Source organism: Glycine max, chromosome 20 (assembly GCF_000004515.6).
Source record: "Glycine max cultivar Williams 82 chromosome 20, Glycine_max_v4.0, whole genome shotgun sequence".
Lineage (NCBI taxonomy): Eukaryota > Viridiplantae > Streptophyta > Magnoliopsida > Fabales > Fabaceae > Glycine > Glycine max.
This window is the reverse complement of record NC_038256.2, coordinates 38,509,181-38,533,261: the sequence shown is the minus strand read 5'-3', so window position 1 is coordinate 38,533,261 and position 24,081 is coordinate 38,509,181. Positions and strand designations below refer to the sequence as shown.

The following is a 24,081-nucleotide window of genomic DNA, read 5'->3' as shown; positions in this document are numbered from 1 at the left end:
GTTGAGGAATCAAGAACAAAAGCTAAGAGAGTTAGGCTTATTCTTGTGAGGAATCATGGTCTGAGTAAATAGGTGGTGCAAGAGTGCTAGAATAACGTTAAATAAAGGAAAACCTTTTAATGCGGCAAGAGAAAGTTCAGTAGAAGACTCCCCGACGTTTTTACCTTGATATTTATCGCATTTTTACAACTTTGAGTTTATTTCAACATTGTTTAAATAGAATAGTACTTATCAGAAAATTAAATCATTGATGAACCTTTTATTTCATTTCCAAAGTTAAAAGTGTTTACATACTGAATATACATAATCTAAATGAAACAAATTCCCTATGGATACGATACTCAGTCTTACCATTTAAATACTACTTGTACGAATTGGTTCACTTGCCAATTGGTTAACAATAATTCATGAGCAATGTCTGTATGCAAAAGTTATTTTAGGGGTTGAAATAGAATTAGGAAGGTGAGACCCTAACGGAATCTTCGAAGTCTAGGCTTTCAGGGTAAATACACTCGGTTTGAGTGCTCTTTTAAGCCTTTGTTGATCCCATTTGGTTGGAGCATTCTCGCAAAACAAAATGACATTAACTGGTCACCTTATGATTTCACTTAGTGAGAGTGACCTGACATACTCATTGTGTGGTGTGTCTTGTTATGTACTTTTAGGTGTCTTGGTGCTGTTTTTCACTGACACGGTACCACATTACATATATGATTGACTCTTAGTGTATCTGTTGCATAACGTCTGTGTAATGATCATTGTGACTTGCTACGTGATGGTGAGTAATGAATTGTGTGGGTGTGAGATGTTGTGTTGTACTTGAAATGTGTTGTTTTGAACATGTTATTAATGTGAAGGTGTAAAATGTGATTTTATGATTAAATCCTCAGGACAAGTGATGTTATGCAATGAGTGGTAAAATGATGCGAATTGTGTTGAGTTTGTGATACTTATACTATATATATGTGTGTCTTCGCTTATCTCTACATGTTTAAGAACATGATAACTCACTCTCTATGTGTTGTTTGTGTTTGAATTTTGTGATGATCTCGAACCTTGTATTCATTGAAACAAATGACTAAGTGGATGATTTTAAAAAACCCGTGCTAGAGGACACTGGAATACAATGTTTTGATAGGATGTGACATTGGGACATGAGTTTCTGTTTCAATTGCATAATGTTTTAAACATGTTATTTTACTTTATTTTATTTTGCTGCTTAACTTAAATTTTTTTGTAAACTCAGACAATCTTATTTTAAACTGGAGATATTTTTAATAAATTTTATTGGGTAACAGTGAAACAAATGTGACTCTATTACCCACGTGAATTTGTTTACATGATTTGAATAAAATTAATTAAATTAAATTTCATATTTTTATATGTTTTTCTTATTTATATGCATGTCAGAATAGAAGACGTCACAATTGTCTGATTTAGGAAATTGCCAATAACAATAGCTTATACAAACACGTCCGAGGCCTAAAACTCGGTTCCCATTGTCGAATGACAATTATTGGCTAATAAATACAAAGCCCGAGTTCTTACAAAGAAGTAAAGGGGTACATGATTAAACAAAAAGGAGAAAGTACACTACAAAACAACCCCATGAATGATAATTCCGAGTTCTGACGAGACTGATACTTTCGTTGATGGTTAGCACTCTCTTGAGTTGCTCCAAAGCATATTGTGTAGAAGGTTCTTTCTTCACAAAATCAGTCTGTTTTAGTTTGAAGTGAAGTGGATGGCATGATAAAACAAGGCCTTGGTAGCAACTTTAGCATCATACCATATATATACAAAGAATTTCTGCATGTGTAAGTGATGTCTGTTAGATTTGCAAAGCAATGAGAACAAAACTTGGGTATAGCTGGACAAAGACAGACAAGTCCACGAAAAGCCAGGGGCAAACAACCAAAATCAATTACATTTCATCTCAATATCGGAATTGTCCTCCTCATTCACATCAGGATTGCCCCCAGGGAGAAGGCCAAGAAGAGGCAGAGGCAATAATGAGCTAAGATTGCAAAGGATTATCAAAGCTGCCAAGTTATCAAATCTGTCCTTGGTAATTCCAAATAGTTGAGTCAATCCCGCCCCTAACAATCCCCCAACAACACTCCCTCCATTAGATACAGACATGAGAGTTGCGAAAAGAGTTGCCTCCATTCCTTCGGGACATAATCTTGCTGCTAGCACAAGAACAGGCATGAAAGAAGCCTGAAATAAACTAGTAATCAGATGTAAGGCAAATTTCGCTCAAACAAATAATATACTAATAGTTGAGAGCTGTAGAATCAAAGCACAAGAAAGTTATCCACATGGTGCATGCTGATACTGCTTATTTCATGGTATGCATTGGCATTTAATTATGTTGTAAGTCATATAAAGGATCAAATTTAACTTATCATTATCAAAACTAACACAAAAAGTTTATGCCTTCTTATTTACTTATCCATAAGGTGAGAATCCTCAAAAACAAGTTGAAGAATTCCTTTTTTGATCACAAAAAGGAAGAAACAATTATATTTTAGGATTTAGACTTTAGAGCCTCCAAAATCCATGGAAACTATGTATACCTACAAACAAGCGGTCTATACAGAAAGGCACATATTTTATGAGTGGCTTGTAAACTTTACAACTAAGAATGTTCATGATAAATACCTATAAGTTAGTTACGTTAGTAATTAGTTAGGTTAGATAGTCAAAGAAATTTATGGGGTTACAATAGAAAGAAAGGGAATTGGCCTGAAACTGTATTGATAAATACCCATTAGTTAGTTATGTTGGTAATTAGGTTAGATAGTCCCCATTAAGGATGGGCTTATGCTAGCAGACCAGTACTGCCTATAAATAGGAAGAGGAGTTGAGACATCATTTGGTGAAATAGGATTAGAACAGGGGGAGGCCTATGGGAATGCTATTCATGCTTCGAGACCAGTTGGAAGCCCTATGCAACTTTGTTTGCAGATGCAATTGCTATTCACCTTGGGGGGGAGGGAGTATTGATAGATACTTATAAATACCCATTATTTAATTATGTTAATAATTAGTAGTTAGGTTAGGATAGTTAGTCAAAGAAATACAAGGCTTTATGTTGGAAATAAGGGGAATGGGCCTGCAATTGATTAGGCCCATTAAGGGTGGGTTTATATTAGCAAACTAGTAGCTGCCTATAGATAGGAATAACTGTTAATAGTTTAGAGGACTTTCGTGATTGAGAAAGCAGTGTAAGGAGTGGATCCATACCTCTTGAAATATCTGGAATCATGTATTGCTTTCTAGGGGCTCTTTCGTGATTGGGAAAGCAATGTAAGGAGTGGATCCAGGCCTCTAGAATTATCTGGAATCATGTATTGCTTCCTAGGGGCTCCTCCCAGTCAGTGAAAAACCAATTCTTTCTCACTGTTATGATACCAGTTCTATCAACTGGTATCAGAGCTCCAATGTTGGAGTTGTGGGGTTGTGAAAATAATTCCAAGATTTGATGGGATGGGCAATGCCTTTTGGTGGTTGATCAATTTGGATAGGTATTCTGATGGAACTTGGAGTGCACGAGAAGTAGCTATCTTGGGTTTGGATGACATTGAAAGAAGAGATTCTCAATTGGTGGTTTTCTTTCTTGGAAGAAGAGCAACCAAAATGTCACAATTTTTACCTTTGAGAAGGTGGTGCTTAAGTGCCTTCAACCAAAGCTTTGAGTTTGTCTTCAAGATTCAGAGAAGGAAGAAAGCATGTGTGAAAATGAAGTTCCAAGGATTAAAAGCCAAGAAAGAATCATGATGGCAAAGGGTGAATGGACCAAGAAAAGAAACAAGAACATCAGCAAAAGAATTGGAGGGAGAAAAAGACGTTGAAAAGTGAGAAAATTGTTGCTCAACAACCATCATTGCAAAAGCCACTACAATCATATTCATTCATGGAAATGAATGCGGTGAAGAATTGAAATCTTGGAGAAAGAAATGGTTTCTTTTCAGAATTAATGAGTCTGGTCCAATCCAATAAAATGGTAAAAAGGAAAGAACACAGGAAACCACAGCAACTGAATTCTTCCCAAGGAACAAACAAAATAACGTGGATGACCTTGATAAGTGATAACCTTCTTCAGCTGCAACTGAAAACACTGTTTCATGGTCAAGAATGCCTTAGAAAACAGAGTGCCAGAAAAGAACGGAGGCACTCACATTTTTGTATTTGACCCAAGTGGAATGAAAGTTAAATTTGGGCTGTAATGGTCTAGTTGGCTTGGTCACCATGCTTCTTCAATCGGTTGAAACGCCAGTAGGACTCTATTTCAGCAGTCACAAGCTGTTCATCTTGGGGACAACGGGAAACTTTAGGGGGAGAGTAGTGATAGATACCCATTAGTTAGTTAGTTAGTTAGTTAGGTTAGTTAAAGAAATACAAGAAAGAAGGGGAATGGACTTACAACTGCTAGACCCATTAAGGGTGGATTGCTGCTTATAGATAGGAATAACTTAAAACAGTTACTTGTGCTTTTTTTGTTTTAAACAAACAATAACTTAAAATCTAATATTAGCAAAACAATAGCAGCTTCAAAAAGTATCAACAATATTAGACTTAAATTTACCCTGAAAATTTAACATTATAATGAGAAAATATTAGATTTTAACAGCAGTGGCAGAAAACATTAACGGACTTTAAGCTTGAATAGAGAAAGATAAATGAAATACAAGAAACCTCATTTTTCTAGTAAACACAATAAAACTAATTAATAACAACTAAAGCAGAGATGGTATGACAGGTATGTTTTCCAGAGCCAGTAGTATATAACTAATGAGTAAAAGAAGACAATGATAACCTGACTCAAAACAGTGAGAATTAATGAATCACCAATTGCAAACCACTCATCACTAATGCCAAACTTACGGTTTAGTCCAGTAACAAGGAAAACCTGACAAAAGAGGTTAAAAACAACAGAAGAATACTTAGAACAGTCATCTCAAATTAAAAATATTAAAACATAACTGAAATATACAATTAACCTGAGTCATCCCAAGAGTTGAACCTAAAAGGGTAGTTGCAAAAAATATTTTCCGTAAAGGCACATTCTTCAGAAATCCATTATAAAGACCAACACCGAGCAGAGATGCAATTGAGGTAACAAGCTTGACACGTCCCAAAAACTCTGGGGTAAAACCAAGAGAATTTGTGCTGAAATGGATAAGAAGTTTTTTAAAACTGAAGTAAATGCTGTGAAGTGATACGAGAATACCAAAGTGGACATGAAACTCATTACAGATAGAAAAAAAACAATGATTGTATTCACAGAATGAACATACGTAAAGTAGAACATAGCAGAGTCAGACTGCGGAGTTGCTTGCCACAAGAAAATAAATAAAGTGGGAAGAAAAACACTACGCTGTCGCACAGAACCCCACAGCTGAATAATGCGCTGTTTTGAACTTTCCAAAAACTCTGGCCCAGCAAAAAGAATATTTAGCCCTCTTGTTGTACCAAACATAGGTTGTTCTTTTACAAGAACAGCAACTACAGATGTTATCAATGGAAGCAATGATGTGACACCAAAAACAAACCTGGAACAGTATAAACTTATTAGAATTTATATGAACATAATAAAATAAAAAACTGCTATCAGAAATCAAAAGTATCTTGGTTCATAAAGTTCTTTCAGTACCTTACTCCATATGCATCCAGCAAAGATCCACTGAAGTAGGAGCTCACAATTCCACCAAAGGCCGAAGAACCCCAACATAAAGACTGAAGAGATCCCGAGGTGCTTTGGGACTCACCACGTGCCCTCTCCACAACCATTGAATCTACAACCTAAAACACAGCTCAGTGTCTCTGAACAATTGAATCTATAAACTACAGCCAGTCAGCCATAATATCAGAGACAGATAAAATTGAAAACATAAAATAAGGTGAGTTATCCATGCATGACGCACAGTGATGGAAAAGGCAAGGTTGCAAAGGAACTTCAATACTTCAATATATATAGCACTAAGGTATTAAATATAGTATAACTATATTTAAAATTAAAAAATATAGTATATTTTAAACTAATCAAATTATATGAAAGTAAGTATCACAATTTGTCATAAGATATGCACTGGTGCACGAACATACCACGTATTAAAAATAAAGAAGATAGGAAGCGCACCTGCATAATTAAAGAATAATGCTAAGCCATACATCACCTAACATCTACATAACTTTTACCATTTGATTACAAATTATCCTACCTCATTTTCTGTTCACCCACACTCTAATTCAGTAACCTCACATGGTTGTGAGGAGGTGGTCTGCTTGGTGTTGATGTGCACCAAGCATCATTTATAATTAAATTATTCCAGAGAAGAAGTATATGTGAATTACTAAGTAGGAGACACTCACAACATCTGAGAAGGCAACAGATAGAGATCCAAGAAGTATGCAAAAACCAGCACTATATTTGTTGTCAACAAAAGTAGCCATCAAACTCCACGAGAGTGCACCAAGCAGCCCTGACAAAACTAGGTATGACCTTCTTCGATAACCAAAGAGGGGGACAGAATCACTGCATGCCATATTATTAAGTTCAATAATGAAAATGTGGTCCCCAGGATTGACAAAATTGAGAAAAATAATGAACCACTCATTTCAGGAAGAGGAAAAAGTGATGCAGTTTTAGACTCACCTAATAAACCCGTAAAGAGGTTTGACAAGCCACGGCAATGCAGAAAAACCAGAAATCACAGCTGCCTAGTCAACATATTATGCATGTAATGATGTAACATGTCAGTACTTCAAATATTACTGTATAGTTGATTCAATCCAAAAAGGAAAAAGTATCAGAATTTCAAGGAAATGCTATCACTCTTTTGGTTTCTACATTTAATTCAAGCAAAGGTCGCTTAACAGTCACACCTTGGATTGGGTAATTGAGCTGTAGTTATAAGATTCAAATGAAATTAATCAAAAGATGTGCATTAACTGCATATTAATTAAACCATAAGGACACACCTCAGCAGGGTCTAAATGCAAATCATCTTTTAAGTAAAAGTTCACAGCCAGTCTTGCAAGCCCTAAAACACCTTGAACAAAATAAACCATCGCAACAGCAACATTATCAGGGGATAATTCTACCCCAAACAATTTGATGCTGCTCACCCAATATTTTTGCTTTCTAGAAGCAATTCGACCAGAGGAGGAAGCCTCTAGATCTGTGTCCGCTGTTAAAGCATCGTCTTTTCCAGCTCCTGCCACAAAAATCAAAATCCAACAATGCTTCCATTTTTACATATTTGAATTTACATTTATGAATTTCTAAAATTAAAAAAATAATAATAATCCAAGCACAATTTAAATATCAGTATATCACTTAGCATAATCAATTGCATGAAAGACTGCATTCGCCAACCACATAGAAACTTTACATAGCAAAAAGAAAATTAAATGTTGCATGTCCCGTAGATGAGGAATTTTAACTTTGGAGCTTACTGATACGAGAACCTAAGAGAGGATCGCCATCATCGCTGCTGAGTCGGAGAGAGGACCCCGAGCTCGGAACGGTGCCGGAGATTTCCATGTCCGGCGGATTCCGACGCGTTCTCCGGCGGAATCGGGCTGAATGAGTGACAATTGACGTGCGGCGTGGGAAACAAGGATAAAAATGGGAAAATTTGGAGGGTAAAAATGGTATTAAAGACAAAATATACACACAATTCATTTTACTATAAGGCAGTAGTAATATTTATAGCCATTATTAAATTAACGAGTTAAAGCAATTCAAGTTTCAATCTCCAATGAATCAAAAGAAATATATATTCAAATTTCAATCATGTTAATTCACCGAGAGAAAAAAAAAAACGATCATGTTATATTATTATTCAGTGTTCAGGGTCCTAAGCTAGAAGCTATCGTCGTGTGAGGTGTGGTGGTGAATCGAGGTGGAGTTTGGATAGGGCCTTCTGCAGCGCAGTATAAAGCCCTTTTGTGTGTTTTGGACCTACAGAATGGACCAACTTAGAAGTGTTTGAAAACTAGCCTGAACCAAAAAAAGTACAAATATTTTTTTAATTCTTGTCATTTAAAAGTTATTTTCTCTTCTAATAAAATTATTTTTTATTTTTAATCCTTAAAAATTATATTTATTTTATTTTTAATCTTTAAAATACTTTACATAACACTTTAAATACTAAAAAAACATTATCTAAAGCATTATAAGAAAAAAAACAAAACAAATATAATTTACAATGACTAAAAATTAAAAAAAAATTACAAGAACGAAAAATAAAAATAAAAATTACAAAGATTAAAAAAAATATTTAAACCTTTTTTTTCTATATCTACGTTTGGAAAAATATATACTTGTATTCATTAAAGTATGGAAACCCATAAAATAAATCAACCAGTTAAACATCTATAGAAGTTATTAACGATAAAAATTTATCAAGTTTACCACTCTATGTTAATTTTTTCACCAAGCATCTTCAACTGTTAGTTGAAAATTAATTTCTTTCAAGCGAAAAAGATTACTGAAGTGGGTTTTGAAATTTGATTTTACTAACAAATTTAATTCCATATAAATGATTAAGAATGGAAATCATGATAACATGTTTAAGAAATATAATTATCTATCAACTATGTCATATCTTATCAATTGATCTTATCTCTTTATTATAATAAATAAATGTAGTTATTTTTTAAAAAATTGTTAATAAATGTAGTTATTTTTTAAAAAATTGTTTAAAAGGATAAAATTAGTAATTTAAACATTTAACTTTTTTTTCAATTTGATCCTTCAAAATTATTTTATTTAATTTTTCTTTAGTTTAACCATATTTATGATGGTTTTCATCATCAGAGATTCTGACCTTTTTCATTTATGACAATATTTTACCGTTGTAATTGAGAATTAAAACAAAACAAAGAGACAAAAGATTAAAATTAAAAATTAAAATTGAATTAAAACAAAAATAATAAATTATTAATTTTACCATTTTTTTATGCAGGATTTTTTTTTTATGCAGATTAATTTTACCATTTGAAAACATCAGTCCACTCTCTCTTATCTTGTAACGAGGACAAGAAAACAGCGTCATTCTATTTCTGTTTTAGTGGAAGTGGAACTCTTCAATTTTTTTTATATGTCTTCACTTTTCTTTTCCTCTCTTTATTCTGTACAAGACAAAAAAAAATTGAAATCTATCTATTTTCTGTTTGATTAATAATATTAAACTGATAAAAATAATAAAATTAACCTGCATCGGAATCCAATATATACAAAGAAGGTTTTTGAGGAAAAAGGAAGAGAGAAAAACAAAATAAATAAAAACATGGTAAATGATATGATGAGAGAAAAAAAAATGCTAGTATTCGAATGCTTTTTGTTTTTGTATAACTATGAGCAAAATCTCATGCGTTGGTATATCTACTTTTTATACCGAACGAAAACTATTTTGCACAAAAAGTAACATGTTCACTGTTCTAATTGTTTTTCTTTTTCTTTTTTGACAGAACACTGTTCTAGTTGTTAAAAAACCAAAAGCTATTGATTAAAATTAAAAACAATAGCTCCTTTTACTTTCTAAATCTAAAGTTTTTAAACTTTATTATTGATTTTTTATTAATTCAAACTTGAACACACAAATTTTTCAACATCTACTTTGAACAACTATTTTACTTTAATTTGTCACACAATAATTTGCTACAAATTATATTTTCCACACCTTATCCGGTCAGACACTAAAACCTATAGTTTTGCAATGTTGATTTAACATACAGCTACATATAATCTGTTTCGCCCTAACATAAAATTGATATTTCGGAAGGATCAAATTTTCATGCAGAATGATTTCTCCTATCATCTTGAGGACGTCCATTTCGTATTTGAAGAACAACTTAATAATAAAAGTTTACTGAGACCAAAAATATTTGTGTGCCTTACCAAATCCTGTTTCAAATAGATTATACAGGTTTGTACCAAAAAGGAAATTAACCGTTTCTAAAAATAAGAAAAGCAAATATTCACAAAGATATGCTAAGGGTAACTACGTTAGGAGTTACTTATATTAGTTTATTGTCATATTTGTTTTGCCACAAATGTTCCTCTTAAATCTAATGCCACAGAATCATTCCTCTGACCAAGTCAGAAAGCTGTTCCCTTGTAAAACTCAAAGCATGTGCTCCAGTCCCTCAAATGATACACAAATCTATGGATTCTCTAAAAAGAATACTATGTACAACGGCTCCGATCATCATGTACTGTAAATATGCTAAAAGCACAAACAATCAATCGATATGAAAAGAGAAAAAGAATCTACTAGAGATGATGTCATTGGTTTGGTCCTATGTGCGTGATTATAGTATTATTATTACTGTGGAATACTTTATATAAACAAAGATAATTTGTAAGCTCAAGTCATACACTGGTATCATTACAAAACTGTGGCCATCCCAGCAGCAATCCCATAATTTCATCATTTCAATAAAATCACTTACAGTATCTCTGCCTTTTCAATTCCTCTCTATCTTTCTACACTGCTACATCAGAGAGGGGTGATAAGCAGAAATAGAAAAACCAGGTGATACAGTGATTCAGAATTTCCAAGGACTATTTTGTGTCCTAGAAAAATAAAAATGAAGGTGGTGTTATTATTCTAAGCCCTTTGAAGTTTGAATCAAGATCGAATGGCTTTGGGTGGTGTGGGGATTAAAGGAATGGAACTAAGGCCCATAAATATCACTGGCTTCCAATTTGCTCATCTCTTCCTCCAACAGCATCCCTTGGTACCGGCATTCATTGCTGCAAAATGCTCTCTCACCCCTGCAACACAACACCATGCAACTAGATTTAAGATCTTTTTGGGTTTATTGACACCCTTTCAGCCTCAGGGATAATACTTCTAATCTAAAACACATGCAAATTAGCATAACATACTTTCAGATTCGTAACCATTTTTTTTTAAATCCTAAAGTAAAAATGGTAGAACATCGTTAACTACAATTGAAGAATCACATATCATATTTTCTATATTATAACAAAACAACCATTTATGTTTGACTAAAATCAGAAAACGAATAGAGTTTTATTAGCTTACAATATTTCAATTCACAATTTCCCAATCTTTGTTGTTTTAGGAGCAGGGGTGGGAATAGTTATTAACCATTGAGAATTAAGACCAAAAACTAGATACAAAGAAGACAAAAATGAAATTAGCCAGATATGGCAAGCCTTATTCATTATGACATCATATTTGATTTCCTGCAAAAATATATGAAAGCTGTACCCTTTGATGATCAGATATTAAAGCAACTTTGCAGTACACAAATGAGCAAAATTTCCTTTTTTTTTTTTTTTACCATAGGTAGCCTCTATCAACTAATCCTACTCAGAGCAGAATAAGATCAGACACACATTGGAAAAATTTATTGCTTATAATAATTCTACCTAAGTCGGATAAAATGGTTTTTGGAAGATGCATGTTGTCTTAAACAAGAAATGAGCACAATTTGTTGTCAATTCACATCTCAAATTGAACATGCCAATCAAATTCCTATCTCAAGAACCAAGAACTCAACAGTTTATTGTTATCATAGATGAATGCGATAAAGATAAAGAATAAGCAAATTTACCTGTACATGTAGATGTCTTTACCCTGCCCAAGATTTTTCTTGCAGTGAAAGCAGACACTGAGAAAGCTCCGAGAGTGATAGCTGGTTTGATCAAGAAAACATCCATTTTCCTTAACAGAAGAAGCAGAACACCCAAGTTCAAAGCAGCTACTCTCAATGATGCAATTATCAAATATGTGAGTTGTTCTCGGGTTAGGCCCGCGTGAAATCACGCGCGTGTAGTCCTCAGAGAGTTCCATTTCGCTCGCAGAGAGACACCCCATAAAGACACGCTGAGAATTAGCATCAGCAACCCCAGAAGAAGAATTTCCCTTCTCAGCTACGAATTTGGAAGATTCAGATGGAGACAGTGGAGGAATCTGAATCTTGAGCTGAGATCCAAACACAACCATTCGAGACTCCGATTTCGAACTCACTTCACCGTGTTTCTCTTCGTCAACAAGAGCATCAACAAGGCCAAGACCAATCCCTTTGGAATCCAATTTGTCCCAGTAACGCTTGTGTTCACTCACTGGGGTTCTGGGGCTGTTAGTTTCGGACCAAAAAGGGTTCTTGAAGCCAGAGAAAGGCTTGCTGTCGAGTGTGGAGGTAGGGCTCATCATGGTTTCGGTTTCATGGAAACCTTTCGGAGTGAAATTGGTGAACAACCTCGGAGAACTGAAGAAAGATGATGAAGAGGGTTTCTTGTTGTACTTTTCTGAATCTGCCATTAGACCACTTGTTTTTTGTTTTTCTCTCACTCACTCATTCACTCACTCACCATAGCTTATTTTTATGTTTCCTGAAACCAAGACACGGAATATGCCACAAGTTTAGAACCTTGTTAGTGCTCATAACAGTGTTTATGTTTGTGTTTGTGTGTGACAGAAAGATCATAGGAATCACCTGAAAGGACAAGGTTGCCAACCAAACACTGCCATCAGTTTGAAGAGGCAACACCTATAAATTCTGTGAAGGCTTAGAAGAAGAAAAGGGAAAAACTGCAAATTGGAAACAAGTTTCCATGTATAGAAAGTAGAAACCTCTCTCTCCCTCTGTGACCTCCAATCCAAACCACTGAGAAAAGAAGTGGAGAAACAGATATAGAAAAAATAGATTTTTTTTAATGTTTTAAATGAAAATGGAAAATGAAAAAGAAAGAAAGGTGACTTTTTTCCCCGGCTTTCTCGGCCTCCGCTCTCCTGTGTCTGAGAATAGAATCACGATGGGGCTCAAAAACGACATGTGAAGAGACCCTCAGTGGTCATGATCAAAGGACCAGACGTGCATGCATCAGACAGCAGAACAAAGATGAGTTTGTATTTTTGTTCCTTCTTTTCGCTACCTTTATTTCTCCCTTTCAATTTTTCTTTCTTCTTCCATTTTGCATTTATGTCTAGGCCTCCTATTTTCAGTGCAAATTATTAGAGTCTTACGAGTAAAAGCCCAAACACCCTCTATGGTAAAACCCAAACAATCGGTCCCTAATACCCCATTTCACCACCAAAACGTAAAAAAAAGAAGGAAAATTCAAACAAAAAAATATTAAAAGCAACTTGGGTGATGATGGTAATTCATAATTCATAACTCATAAAGCTCCTCTCTTTTTTCTCTTCTCTCTCCCTTTTATGACTAGTGGGGTTATCTCTTTCCACTGTGACTTTTATTTGCCCACTACGTACTACTAGTTCAGGCCTCCATCATGAGCCCTGAAAAATTGGCATGGAGTTGAAGAGAGAGCAGTGATACTGAGAAAGAGAGAAGCATAGACAGGACACACACAAGACAAGGGAAGAAATTAATCAGAAAGCGGTTTGTGGTAGTAGGAGGAATAACCGGTTGGTGGGTTGTTATAAAGACGCGTGTGTTTGAGAATCAGTAGTTTTTATTTTACTTTTTTCATTTTACTTTTTGTGTGTGTGTGTGTTGGTTTCAGGAGAAAAAGAAAAGGATCAGTGGTATTAATAAAACCAGCACACTATGCTCTTTTTTCTTCTCTTAGCAATGGCAGTTTTTTATTTACGAAGGGAAGATGGCCTAGGCAGTAATTGGATTGGGTTGGTGTTTGTGACAGAAAACAAAGGTGGCGTTATGTGAGTGGTATTTCAATTTGCGACCGACTATCTTTATCTTTCACTCTCAAGTCCCTCAGCATCAATGGATCAGAGAGCCACGGAGTATTATCGGAATATTTAGTATAATAGCTTGCTCACATCATACATAGAATAGAAGCATTCACGAGACTTTAATTACAACATGCCTCTATCTATGCCTATATCACATCTTAATCTAAATTAAATTAAATACCAAGAAAAATTGGTACTTATTTTATTTTGTTAGTTAGAAATGCAGTTATTTTTATCAATAGATTTTTTAAGGATTTTTTTATCAATAGATATAGTTTGCAATACATATTGAATTTATGGAAGATAAATTGAGTTTGATTTTTCTGCGGGATACATTATTGAAGAAAGACAAAAAAAATTAAGTATAAGTCTTAAATTAAGAAGACAATTATATAAGCGGACAAAAAGACTAAAGTTTACCGGATACTTTATGTTATATAGGGACTAATGCCTAATTACCATGATTAGAAAATGCACTTATTTTAAAGTTTAATAATTACCAATGAGGTGGACTATGAAGACAATTAATAGTAACCTCGCAAGGAGGGAGGCGGGGGAGGGCTGGAAAGAGGAACATAATGGGAGCACAAATATTGAATTTTATTAAATGTTTCGTAGTATTATATATCAACTAACTTATATTCCCATCAAGAAAAAAAAACTGAAGTTATATTAGGAGAGAAAAATTATATTTATTTTATCAATTAGGGTTTAGTTTATTTACATGAGAACTTTCAAAATAATTGATGACAATTTATTTATTAAAAAAGTTAGTTAGATTTTTTATTTTTAAATAACTTTATTACAAGTATCACTAAATGACATAAAATAAAAGTATTTTAGAAGAAACCATAAATTAGTCCTTGAATTTCTATAGATGGGATATTTTTTTACCTATAGAATATAGATGGGACATTTTACTCATTAAATTTTTCAAAACCCTTATTTAATACTACATGTGTTTGTAAAAAATCATTTAATTTAGTATTTGTTAGGTTAAATTAAAATTTTAATCTTCTTAATTTTTCACATCAAGGATTTTGTTTTTCCTGATTGTTAATTATAACATTTGATTTTCATAGTTTTATAAATTATTGATTTTGATTCATTTGTTAGATTATTAACAAATAATACTAATAATTATTAAGTTAATTATAAATTAAATTTTTAATAATTAATTTTTAATTGACAAGTGACCTTTATTATACATAATTTTATTGAGTGATATATAATCACTACACACGATGATTTCTTTTTGAATATTTAACACACTTACATGATTTAAACCACAATATGTGAAATTTTTAACAACATGTGTGACATTTTTTTTTAATAAAAATTAATAAAATATTTTTAAAAGTGAGTTTAAAGCTTAAACCTTTATATATATATATATATATATATATATATATATATATATATATATATATATATATATATATATAATTTTTACCTTTTTTATTATATAGAAGTTTTATACGTTATTTTTAATAAAATGCATATGATTTAGAAATTATTTTAATACTGATTTTTAACCAATGTTTAAGGTGAAATGTTAATTAATTTTTATTGTTAATTTGATTTTTATAAGTTCTATTTTTTATAATATTTATTTGCGACTAAAAGTCAATAATATTTAACAATTCATGTTCATACCATTCACAAAATTATTATAATAAGATATTTGTTATGATACTTGAAGTAACTTTATAGTTTTGGTATAATTTTTCAGTCAATCATTAAATAAGTTTGACACATAAAAAAAAAAAAGAGCAAGAGAAAATTCTAATAATTCTTGGAAGACTTATGTCAAAATTTGAAGGACAACTAGGGTGTGTTGAGTTTAGAATAAGAGGAAATAACAAATAACAACAATTAAACAGAAATTTAATATCACATTCTTTAATATATTTATAAAAATATTTTATTATTAATTAAAAATTATAATATCATAAGTAAAACTTAGTAAATAGTAAGACATAAAATTCATATATAAAGTTTTACCCTGTATAAGTAATGAAACATAAAGAGGATTCTACTATTATTATGAAAAAAATTTAAAAACTATATGGTAGGAGTAATATTTTATTTTAAAAAGTTAAAAAACATTCAATTAGAAAAAAACTAACCAATGAGTGAAGTTTCAGAGTCATTTGTGCGGGGGCCCTCTTTTTAGATATAAGAAAATACTACAGAAACGGTAGTGGAGAGTTCACGGACCCGTCAGTAGAGCTGTACATGACCATCAAATCATATAATATATAATATCACTAAAATACTTTACCATTGTCCTACGTCAACCTAATAATAACGGGTCCCACTTCACTTCATTGCTTCTTTTTTTTTTCCAACAATATTTATATTTAATTCTCTGAGTCCATGTACGTCACTTAATTAACTCGGACCCATAAGTCATTTACAATTTTAATGAGAATGAGACGTCTACTTTTAATTCTTTAACTAAAAAATTACATCACCTTATAATTTTTTAAATATTTATTAATTTTAATAAAATATTTTTGACTAAACAATTTTAGTATTAAATGTTTATAATGAATAGTTAATAACAGTTAATAATTAATCAAGTCACTTAATTAATCATAATACTCATAGTTAATCTAGAGGAGAGACGTCATCATGTATTTATTGTATATATATATTTTTTTCCTTGACCCTATAAATTGGCATTTGAATTTGCTTTTGCAGCATTAGCAATTAGCAATATGTGCATCTACCCCAACATAATTCCTAAGGGGGGAGAGGGAGGGGGACCCCTTTGTGATTAGCCACTGAATCATGGTTCATGATAGCACCAAGGCAGCGAACCATACCCAACCCATCACTCTGACCCCAGCTAGCCCATTGATTGGTTCAAATTTGCGTCGCTCTTCTCATGCGCCAAGGTGCTTTTTAATTTGTGGACTTGGAGCATGCAGCAACGTCCAATGAAAGAGTCAATAAGTGGAACCTAGGAGGCGTGTGCGTTCTTCAAACATGATTAAATTAACCAAGCTCCAAATACTTTTACAACTTATAAGCAAGTTAGGTTTGACGTTTTTCGTGTTTTGATATAAAAATGCATCCCTTGTATTGTCCCTAACTAATCACAAGTTATTATGATTGACCAAATTTTGTGACCTTTTTGAAATTGAGAGACTTTAATAGTTACTATAGCTCATATATTTAAACCGGGTTTTAAAAAATATTATTCATAACCAATTATGAAGGAATAAAAGGCGAAAGAAATGATGCCTTCGAAATATTTATATATATCAAATTCAAAAGGTAGGTCACTGCCTCACTGATGGGTTGCTTGTTTGCTAACTAAATAATGGAACCCTCCCCATGGCTACCTATATATATTAGGCAACCTAGCCAGCTATCCTTTTAAAAAAAATATTATAATGTTTTTACTAGTTTTGGCTCCCTTCTTGCATGACATCTCCATGCCAGTGATCGTAAATAAGAGAATGCACCTTAAGGTGTGATTTGGTTGAGGGAGAAAAATCACTATTTAATTTTAAAAATAGTATAGGTCTCTTATTATTATTATTATTATTATTTTACTTTAATTTAAATATTTCTTCTTATTTTTCTTTTATTCTTTTCTCACAACTAAATTTACCCTAAAGAGTAGTTTAATGGTGAGAGAGAAGTTACTATTTAAGGAAAAAAATTTAAAATATAATACGAGTCTTATACCACTTTTTCTCTATTTTAATTGAAATATTTTTTTCTCATTTATCTTTTATTCTTTTCTCTTCCACACAACCAATTCTACCCTAAGTTTGAGCATGCATTTGTTAATGAATGAATGTAGCATGTGTTTAGATTAGCATTAAAAATGCAGGTATCGTAAAATCTTCATGTCTAATCAGAGAAAAATGTAAAAATTTTAAAGAGTAATTTTCAATTTGACGTTGACAAAGTTCTTTGAGATATGTATAGTGTGTTTCAGCGTTAAAAATACGTGTATACGAATATTTCCGTGTCATAATAATTGATGAGTTGCTAATGATAAAAGAAAAAATAGGATGACTAATTTGTAGATTTTTAATAATCATTGAACATAAATATTTGGAAGACACGCGTTTTTCCTTAAAGGTAGTGCACTGGTGCTCAAATGTTATTGATTTTGTTTGAGATGAAGTTTTTATGTTTGTTATGTACAAAATATTAATGCAAAATTTTCAAATTACAACTCATGTTTAATTATTAATTTTGTAGCAGATCATTGCTATATATGAGTCGTATTTAAAGTAGGATACATGGTGAAATATGAAAAATATTTATTTTTAGTTTTAACTTTTATCATATGTTTGGAATGAGGAAAAGAGAGTGAAAAAGAAATAAAAAATTAAAAATTTGAATGAAAAGAAATGTGAAAGGAAATAAAATTTAAATTTTTTTATATAAGTTATTTTTTCTTTCTACTTTTTTTAATCCAAACAAAAAAAAATTGTTATTCGTATTTTTTTTTTCCTATTCTCTTAATTTTCTTCCAATCAAACATACCATTAATCATAACTGAACCAAAATTTTATAGTTTTCTTTGTTTATATTTTTATCTTTGAATCAATCTAGTCCCGTAAGCTCAAACTTAATATGGTCATTCATTATCGATTTTATTAGAGTTTAAGAACTAAATACTAGAATTTAAAGAATTGTCTTGATTAAATTTTTTTATAAGGTTAAGGATAAATTTAATTCCCACCAATCCGTTCCAGCTCATCCGTGTCAGATATACAGGGTGACAATTTTTTGTAACTTATATAGATAATGCATTCATTATTGCATGATTAACACATCAATTATAATGAGTTTTAAACACTATTTGTTTTAATAGTTTAAATACTTGATTATTTCCATGAAATGATTCTGATCTTTTGACATACATTTTTTTTTATATTTGCTGTCGGCCATTGGTTTTATTTCTTTAAATAGTTAGCTACAATGATTAATCAAAGTTTACTGATTTAAATCATGCTTAAATGGAATTATCTTATTTTAATCTATATATAATTCCGTTGAAATATTAGCTCATCATGGTTTTAGGTAGTAACAATGGATTCTACTTGTTCTTCTTTGGTTAGTACAATTTAATAAGAATGATTAAACTAAAGTGTAATATATATATATATATATATATATATATATATATATATATATATAAAACGACTAAATTACATTGATATAATTTTGATAATTGATATAATTTTGACAATTATTATATTATTTTATAACTTTTAATTGAATAACATTTTCTTAAAATTCACTGTTGATTGAGAATTCATTTCACATGGATGATATATAAATTTCATATTATATAAAATCATTTGTTATCTCATTCATATAAATTAAAATTAATATAATATAAAATATTTCAAACTATATTAAAATATGAATTATTTAATTACATTCTCATATCAATTTATATAAATAATATAATAATTATAAAAAATATATTAGTGTAATTTGATTTCTTTTAAATAATGTAATAATTGGGACTATTTGTACAATTTGAGTTCATTTTGATTAACCCAATTATTAACGGGCTTATGAATTTCAAAATATATTAACTCAATACAACATAAAATACACATAATATTAATAATTGTGGTCAATATATTGTTAGCTTAGTTTGAAATACCTGCTAGGCCCAAATTACAGGTTGAGGTTACTATGCTGACCAAAGAAAAATGTTTGAGGTTGCTGTGATCAATATCATTTTTTATTTAATCTTCTGAATTGTATTTGTTTAGATTTTTCTTGATTTCTTCTTTAAATTTTCAGAATATAATGATATTACTTCGATTTGAGTTCGTTTTGACTAATTCAATTATTAATGGGTTGATGAGTTTCAAACTCAATTAACTCAATCCAACCCAAAAATACATATAATATTGATAATAAAATTATATTTATGATTAATATAGTGTTTTTTTTTTACTGCATTAATATATTGTTAGTATGAGATACATGTCAGGTTCTAAATATAGGTTAAGATTACTACATATGATCAATATCATTTTTTATTTAATCTTATGAATTGTATTTGTTTAGATTTTTAGTTATTTCTTTTGATCTTCTTACAAATTTTCATAATATAATAATATTTTAATTGGCTGATCCAACTACCTAACGTTAAGATCGGATTAGTTTAGTTTGATTTTTTTTATACTTAAAGACAACAAACCAACTCAATTGAAACCAATTATGTTTTATTGGATTAAATCTAATTATACTCTTACTTTAAACTTTACAGGAATTATATAAGTAACCATAATGTACTTCAAATTGCAATTCAAAATTACATGTTTTAATTTTATTATATTATTTATAAATTAGTTAATTTATTTTAGCACTTTTTATTAGTTATTGGTTCACTGCAGGCGCTAAGCGCCGGCTGGCATTAGTAGCATTAAGTTAAGACATCTCCAATGGTGGGGGGCATTTTTGGAATGCAAAGAAAGTGCCATGCATGCTGCATAGAGCAATCAGTATTAACCAGTACTTTTTACTGAAAATTATGTGCCTAGTAAATAAGATATTTGTTTAATTACTACGTGTTCTTAACAACGGAGTTGATGATACAGTACTATATTAATATTTTATCCCTTTTGAATGCAAGAAGATGAGCACTTAGTGTCAACATCATGCCACCAAAAGCGTTAATTCTGATTGAGGTTAGTGGAACAACTTTCAAACTTAAATATAATGATGTAACCCTAATTAGAAACAATTACTGATGGTTCTCAAATCATATCCTGTGGCTATGGTGATTTTAGTATAAGGCAGCTCCCACCTCACACATGCACAGTCGCATACACAAATATGAAACATATTAAGAGGATTCTTCTTATATAAGAGAATAAGAGAAATGAATCTTGGCTATTAAATTAAATTATAAAAGAATTAAAGAATAAGATTAAATAATAAATTTATATATTTTTTAAATGAAAAATTATTTGGGGTTATAAAGAAAATCAATATAAATATAATGTATTATCAATTTGGTTCAATTAAATTTTCACAGTAAAAAATTGTATTATTTTTTTTATTAAAATATAATTTTTGTTTCTCTTTAATTCTTAACTTGTGATTTTAGTTTTTTTATTTTGTTTTAATAATTAATTTTGCATATGTTCATATATTTCTTTAATTATGGTTCAACTTAACTCTAAATATAATATATCATTTAAGATAACAAAAATAATAATTTAATTAATAAAATATAAAAAATAAAACATATATAAAATTAAGAATTGAACTAAAGGTATAAATTTTTTAAAATGTAAGAAATAAAATTGAAAGAAAATTAAATTTATAATTTAGCCCAATTTCATATTTTTTTAGTCTTCAATTTTTTATTTAATCGATTTTCAGAATTTTCTAATTACTTTTACGATTTAAAATGAAATTGATGTGATTTTCAACCTCTTCTCTTCAATACATCTATATTTTTGAAGCCTAACGAAACGGTAGGACCACCCACGTTGACTCTGCCCTTGTTTGAACCCACGTCAGAATTAAACTCAGCCACTTGTGTCTTTGTTCTTGTTAGGATTATGCAAGATAAATTTTGCATATCTATCATTTCTCTCGATTAGAACACGAACTTTGATGAGACTACGAGTAGACAGCACCTTGTTGCACTGTCCTTGGTTTGTACTAAAAGTCTTAGACTACGGGTTTGGTGCAAGTAATGCAGCATGCTATAATAATGTTACCCTCGGTTCGATGTGACATTCGGGTAAATCTACAAATTAGTTCTTGCTTAGACGCTTACCATGATCAACATCGATGACAATCGACTTTCGGTTTAGAAATAAAACTCACATTTCTGTGATAGCTATGTCTTGTTTTTGTTTTGTTTCTCTCGACTGTGTTCTTGTCTCAAGAGCTTTTAGCAGGAGGTACTTCATTTTTTCGACAATGATAATAATGGCGAGGAAAAACTGCCAAGTGCTCATCCATGAGAGGAGATATAAGATCAACAACAACAACAACAACGCCTTATCCCACTAGGTGGGGTCGGCTACATGAATCAACTTCCGCCATAATGTTCTATCAAATACCATACTTCTATCCAAATCATTAAGTTCGAGATCCTTTTTTATAACCTCTCTTATAGTCTTTTTGGGTCTTCCTCTGCCTCGAATAGTTTGTCTTCTCTCCATCTGGTCTACTCTCCTCACTACAGAGTCTACTAGTCTTCTCTCTACATGCCCAAACCACCTAAGTTTATTTTCCATCATCTTCTCTACAATAGGCGCTATTCCAACCCTCTCTCTAATAGCTTCGTTTCTAATTTTATCCTGTCGAGTCTTACCTCACATCCACCGCAACATCCTCATCTCCCCTACACCTACTTTATTCTCATGTTGGCTCTTGACCGCCCAACATTCTGTTCCGTACAAAATCGCCGGTCTTACCGCAGTCCGATAAAACTTTCTCTTTAGCTTGATCGGTACCTTTGCATCACATAACACCCCCGATGCTTTTCTCCATTTCATCCATTCTGCTTGAATGCGATGATTCACATCCCCTTCAATTTCCCCATCATCCTGTATTACAAACCCAAGATATTTAAACCGTGACTTGAGGGATAATATGGTCTCCTATTTTCACCTCTGAGTTAGAAACCCTCCTTCTTTTGTTGAACTTACATTCCATATACTCCGATTTGCTTCTGCTTAGGCGAAAGCCATGTGTTTCTAGAGCTCGTCTCCAAGTTTCCAACCTCTCATTCAACTCCTCCCTCGACTCTCCAAGGAGGACTATGTCATCTGCAAAAAGCATGCATCTCGGCGCTATCTCTGGATTTGTTCCGTGAGAACATCCAGAATTAAGGTAAAAAGGTAGGGGAGAGGAGATATAAGATCCTTTCTTATAAATTCACCAAAAAAAACTTTCACATGGATCTTGACCAAATAGTGAAAAGCTAATGCATTTATGGTTTAATTTTCAGTATGGAAATATCCATATCCAAACATTTGGTCGAGAAAAATGCATTTCTAAATAACGATGAAAAGAGATAAACACAAGAAATATTATATAAATTAGTGTATATGTGTATCATATCTCTAATCAGGGGTGAGAGTTAGAACATTTCTATTGAGGAAGTCAAACATAAAAATTAAAATTAAATAATAAATTTAAAAGTTATATATTAAATTTAATCAATAATTAAAAAGATTCATAATAATCAATCACATATTACAAAAAATACAATCATATAATTTAAATAAAAGATGCAAGATTATAACATTATAGAAAAGAAATATTATAAATTATAAAATTATGGGAATTGATGATTATATGTTTTGTGAAAGGTATTCGCATCTTCAATTAATAATAAGAGATGCGCGTGTTTTATTTAATAAAGCAATGAAATTTGTTGACCAAAGAGGTTTCGCCCGTGTCTCTAATATATATGTGTGTTTTATTTAATAAAACAACAAAGTTCTTTTGGCTCCAACTTTTCATTTTTAAGAAAATAAAATTCTGATTTTTTTGTGTTTTTCTAATTTAAGAAAAAAATTATTCACTGATAATGTAAATCATTTTATATTATTATTCAATTATAAATTATTGTGTATAATAAATTTATAATTTTTTTAATAATTACGTTAAAAATATGATTAAATAACATTGTAAAATTATTTTAGACTGTTAATATATAATCATTAAACTCTTAATATTAATGTTTTTATTTTTTTTAATTGATTCATTTAGAAAAAAACTTTATGACAAACCTTTGCATTGTAGAATGTGTAGTGTGGATATGGTAATTGCAGCTCGAAGGCGGAGCCTGTTTTGTTCTTTTTAAAGGCATAATTTTTTTTTAACCCTATTCGACAAAAATAGTTAGTCACAAGTAGCGACCTTTGATTGTAGGGGAGGAGCTGATAATTATTTATCACTCAAAAGGGCATTCAATTGTTTTTTGATGAATGAATTATTTATGAACATTTTATTTTTGGTTTTATTGATCAATTTAATAAATAAAACAATATTAGGACCATTAAGTGCATGGATTAGGCCATTACAGGATATCTGATTTGTAATCATGGATCAACAAGTTCAAAGCTTAGAAGCTGGTGAAATGGTAGACCCATGATAATCATTTGAACTCAAAAGAAAAACTTACATCAGTTGCATCTACTTATTAAAAAAAAATGTTGCATCTAATCTTAATTTGGATTCCAATACTAAGTCGCGCTATAGACAGAAACTAAAGAAGGGTGCAATCCACATCAGTTCTTTTCGATCGAGTATTGCTAAAGAAGGCAGGCTTTTGTATTAAGCGACCATAATTTTTTTTAGTCTATATATATCCAGGGACTTGAAGATATAAGGTCTTTTTCTACGC

The 24,081-nt window shown here is 31.2% G+C and overlaps 2 protein-coding genes across 12 annotated transcripts; both read right to left on the bottom strand.

Moving 5' to 3' along the window:
- Positions 1–1,427: 1,427 nt before the first annotated feature.
- On the bottom strand, positions 1,428–7,910 carry LOC100802771 (folate-biopterin transporter 1, chloroplastic). Of its 11 annotated transcripts, XM_041013311.1 has the most exons (11): positions 7,453–7,878; positions 6,988–7,223; positions 6,662–6,726; positions 6,379–6,541; positions 6,112–6,145; positions 5,660–5,801; positions 5,304–5,558; positions 5,007–5,175; positions 4,823–4,915; positions 1,929–2,220; positions 1,428–1,809 (listed from the first exon to the last, which is right to left on the bottom strand). In XM_041013311.1, coding segments are annotated over exons 1-11 (1,692 nt in total). In that variant the 5' UTR covers positions 7,694–7,878; the 3' UTR covers positions 1,428–1,807. The 11 variants fall into 11 exon arrangements, with proteins under 11 accessions (XP_040869245.1, XP_040869246.1, XP_040869249.1 ...); XM_041013312.1 differs by having other exon boundaries at positions 1,428–2,220; positions 7,465–7,910; XM_041013315.1 differs by having other exon boundaries at positions 1,428–2,220; positions 7,135–7,223; positions 7,453–7,883.
- Positions 7,911–10,360: 2,450 nt separating this feature from the next.
- Positions 10,361–13,596, bottom strand: LOC100807906 (FCS-Like Zinc finger 8). The gene is made up of 4 exons (XM_014772924.3): positions 12,751–13,596; positions 12,487–12,657; positions 11,602–12,382; positions 10,361–10,792 (listed from the first exon to the last, which is right to left on the bottom strand). Exons 3-4 carry the CDS (start codon positions 12,309–12,311, stop codon positions 10,693–10,695), a joined length of 810 nt encoding a protein of 269 aa, XP_014628410.1. The 5' UTR covers positions 12,312–12,382; positions 12,487–12,657; positions 12,751–13,596; the 3' UTR covers positions 10,361–10,692.
- Positions 13,597–24,081: the final 10,485 nt, after the last annotated feature.

Excerpts from the sequence above, each read along its gene's own strand:
- LOC100802771 (XM_041013310.1), bottom strand. The coding sequence starts at position 7,693 with ATGAATTGTGTGTATATTTTGTCTTTAATACCATTTTTACCCTCCAAA. Across the intron at positions 5,559-5,659 it reads CTGGATGCATATGGAGTAAG|GTTTGTTTTTGGTGTCACAT; the intron begins GTACTGAAAGAA and ends ATACTGTTCCAG. Across the intron at positions 5,176-5,303 it reads TCTGCTATGTTCTACTTTAC|CACAAATTCTCTTGGTTTTA; the intron begins GTATGTTCATTC and ends TATCCATTTCAG.
- LOC100807906 (XM_014772924.3), bottom strand. The coding sequence starts at position 12,311 with ATGGCAGATTCAGAAAAGTACAACAAGAAACCCTCTTCATCATCTTTC. Across the intron at positions 10,793-11,601 it reads AAAGACATCTACATGTACAG|GGGTGAGAGAGCATTTTGCA; the intron begins GTAAATTTGCTT and ends GTTGTGTTGCAG.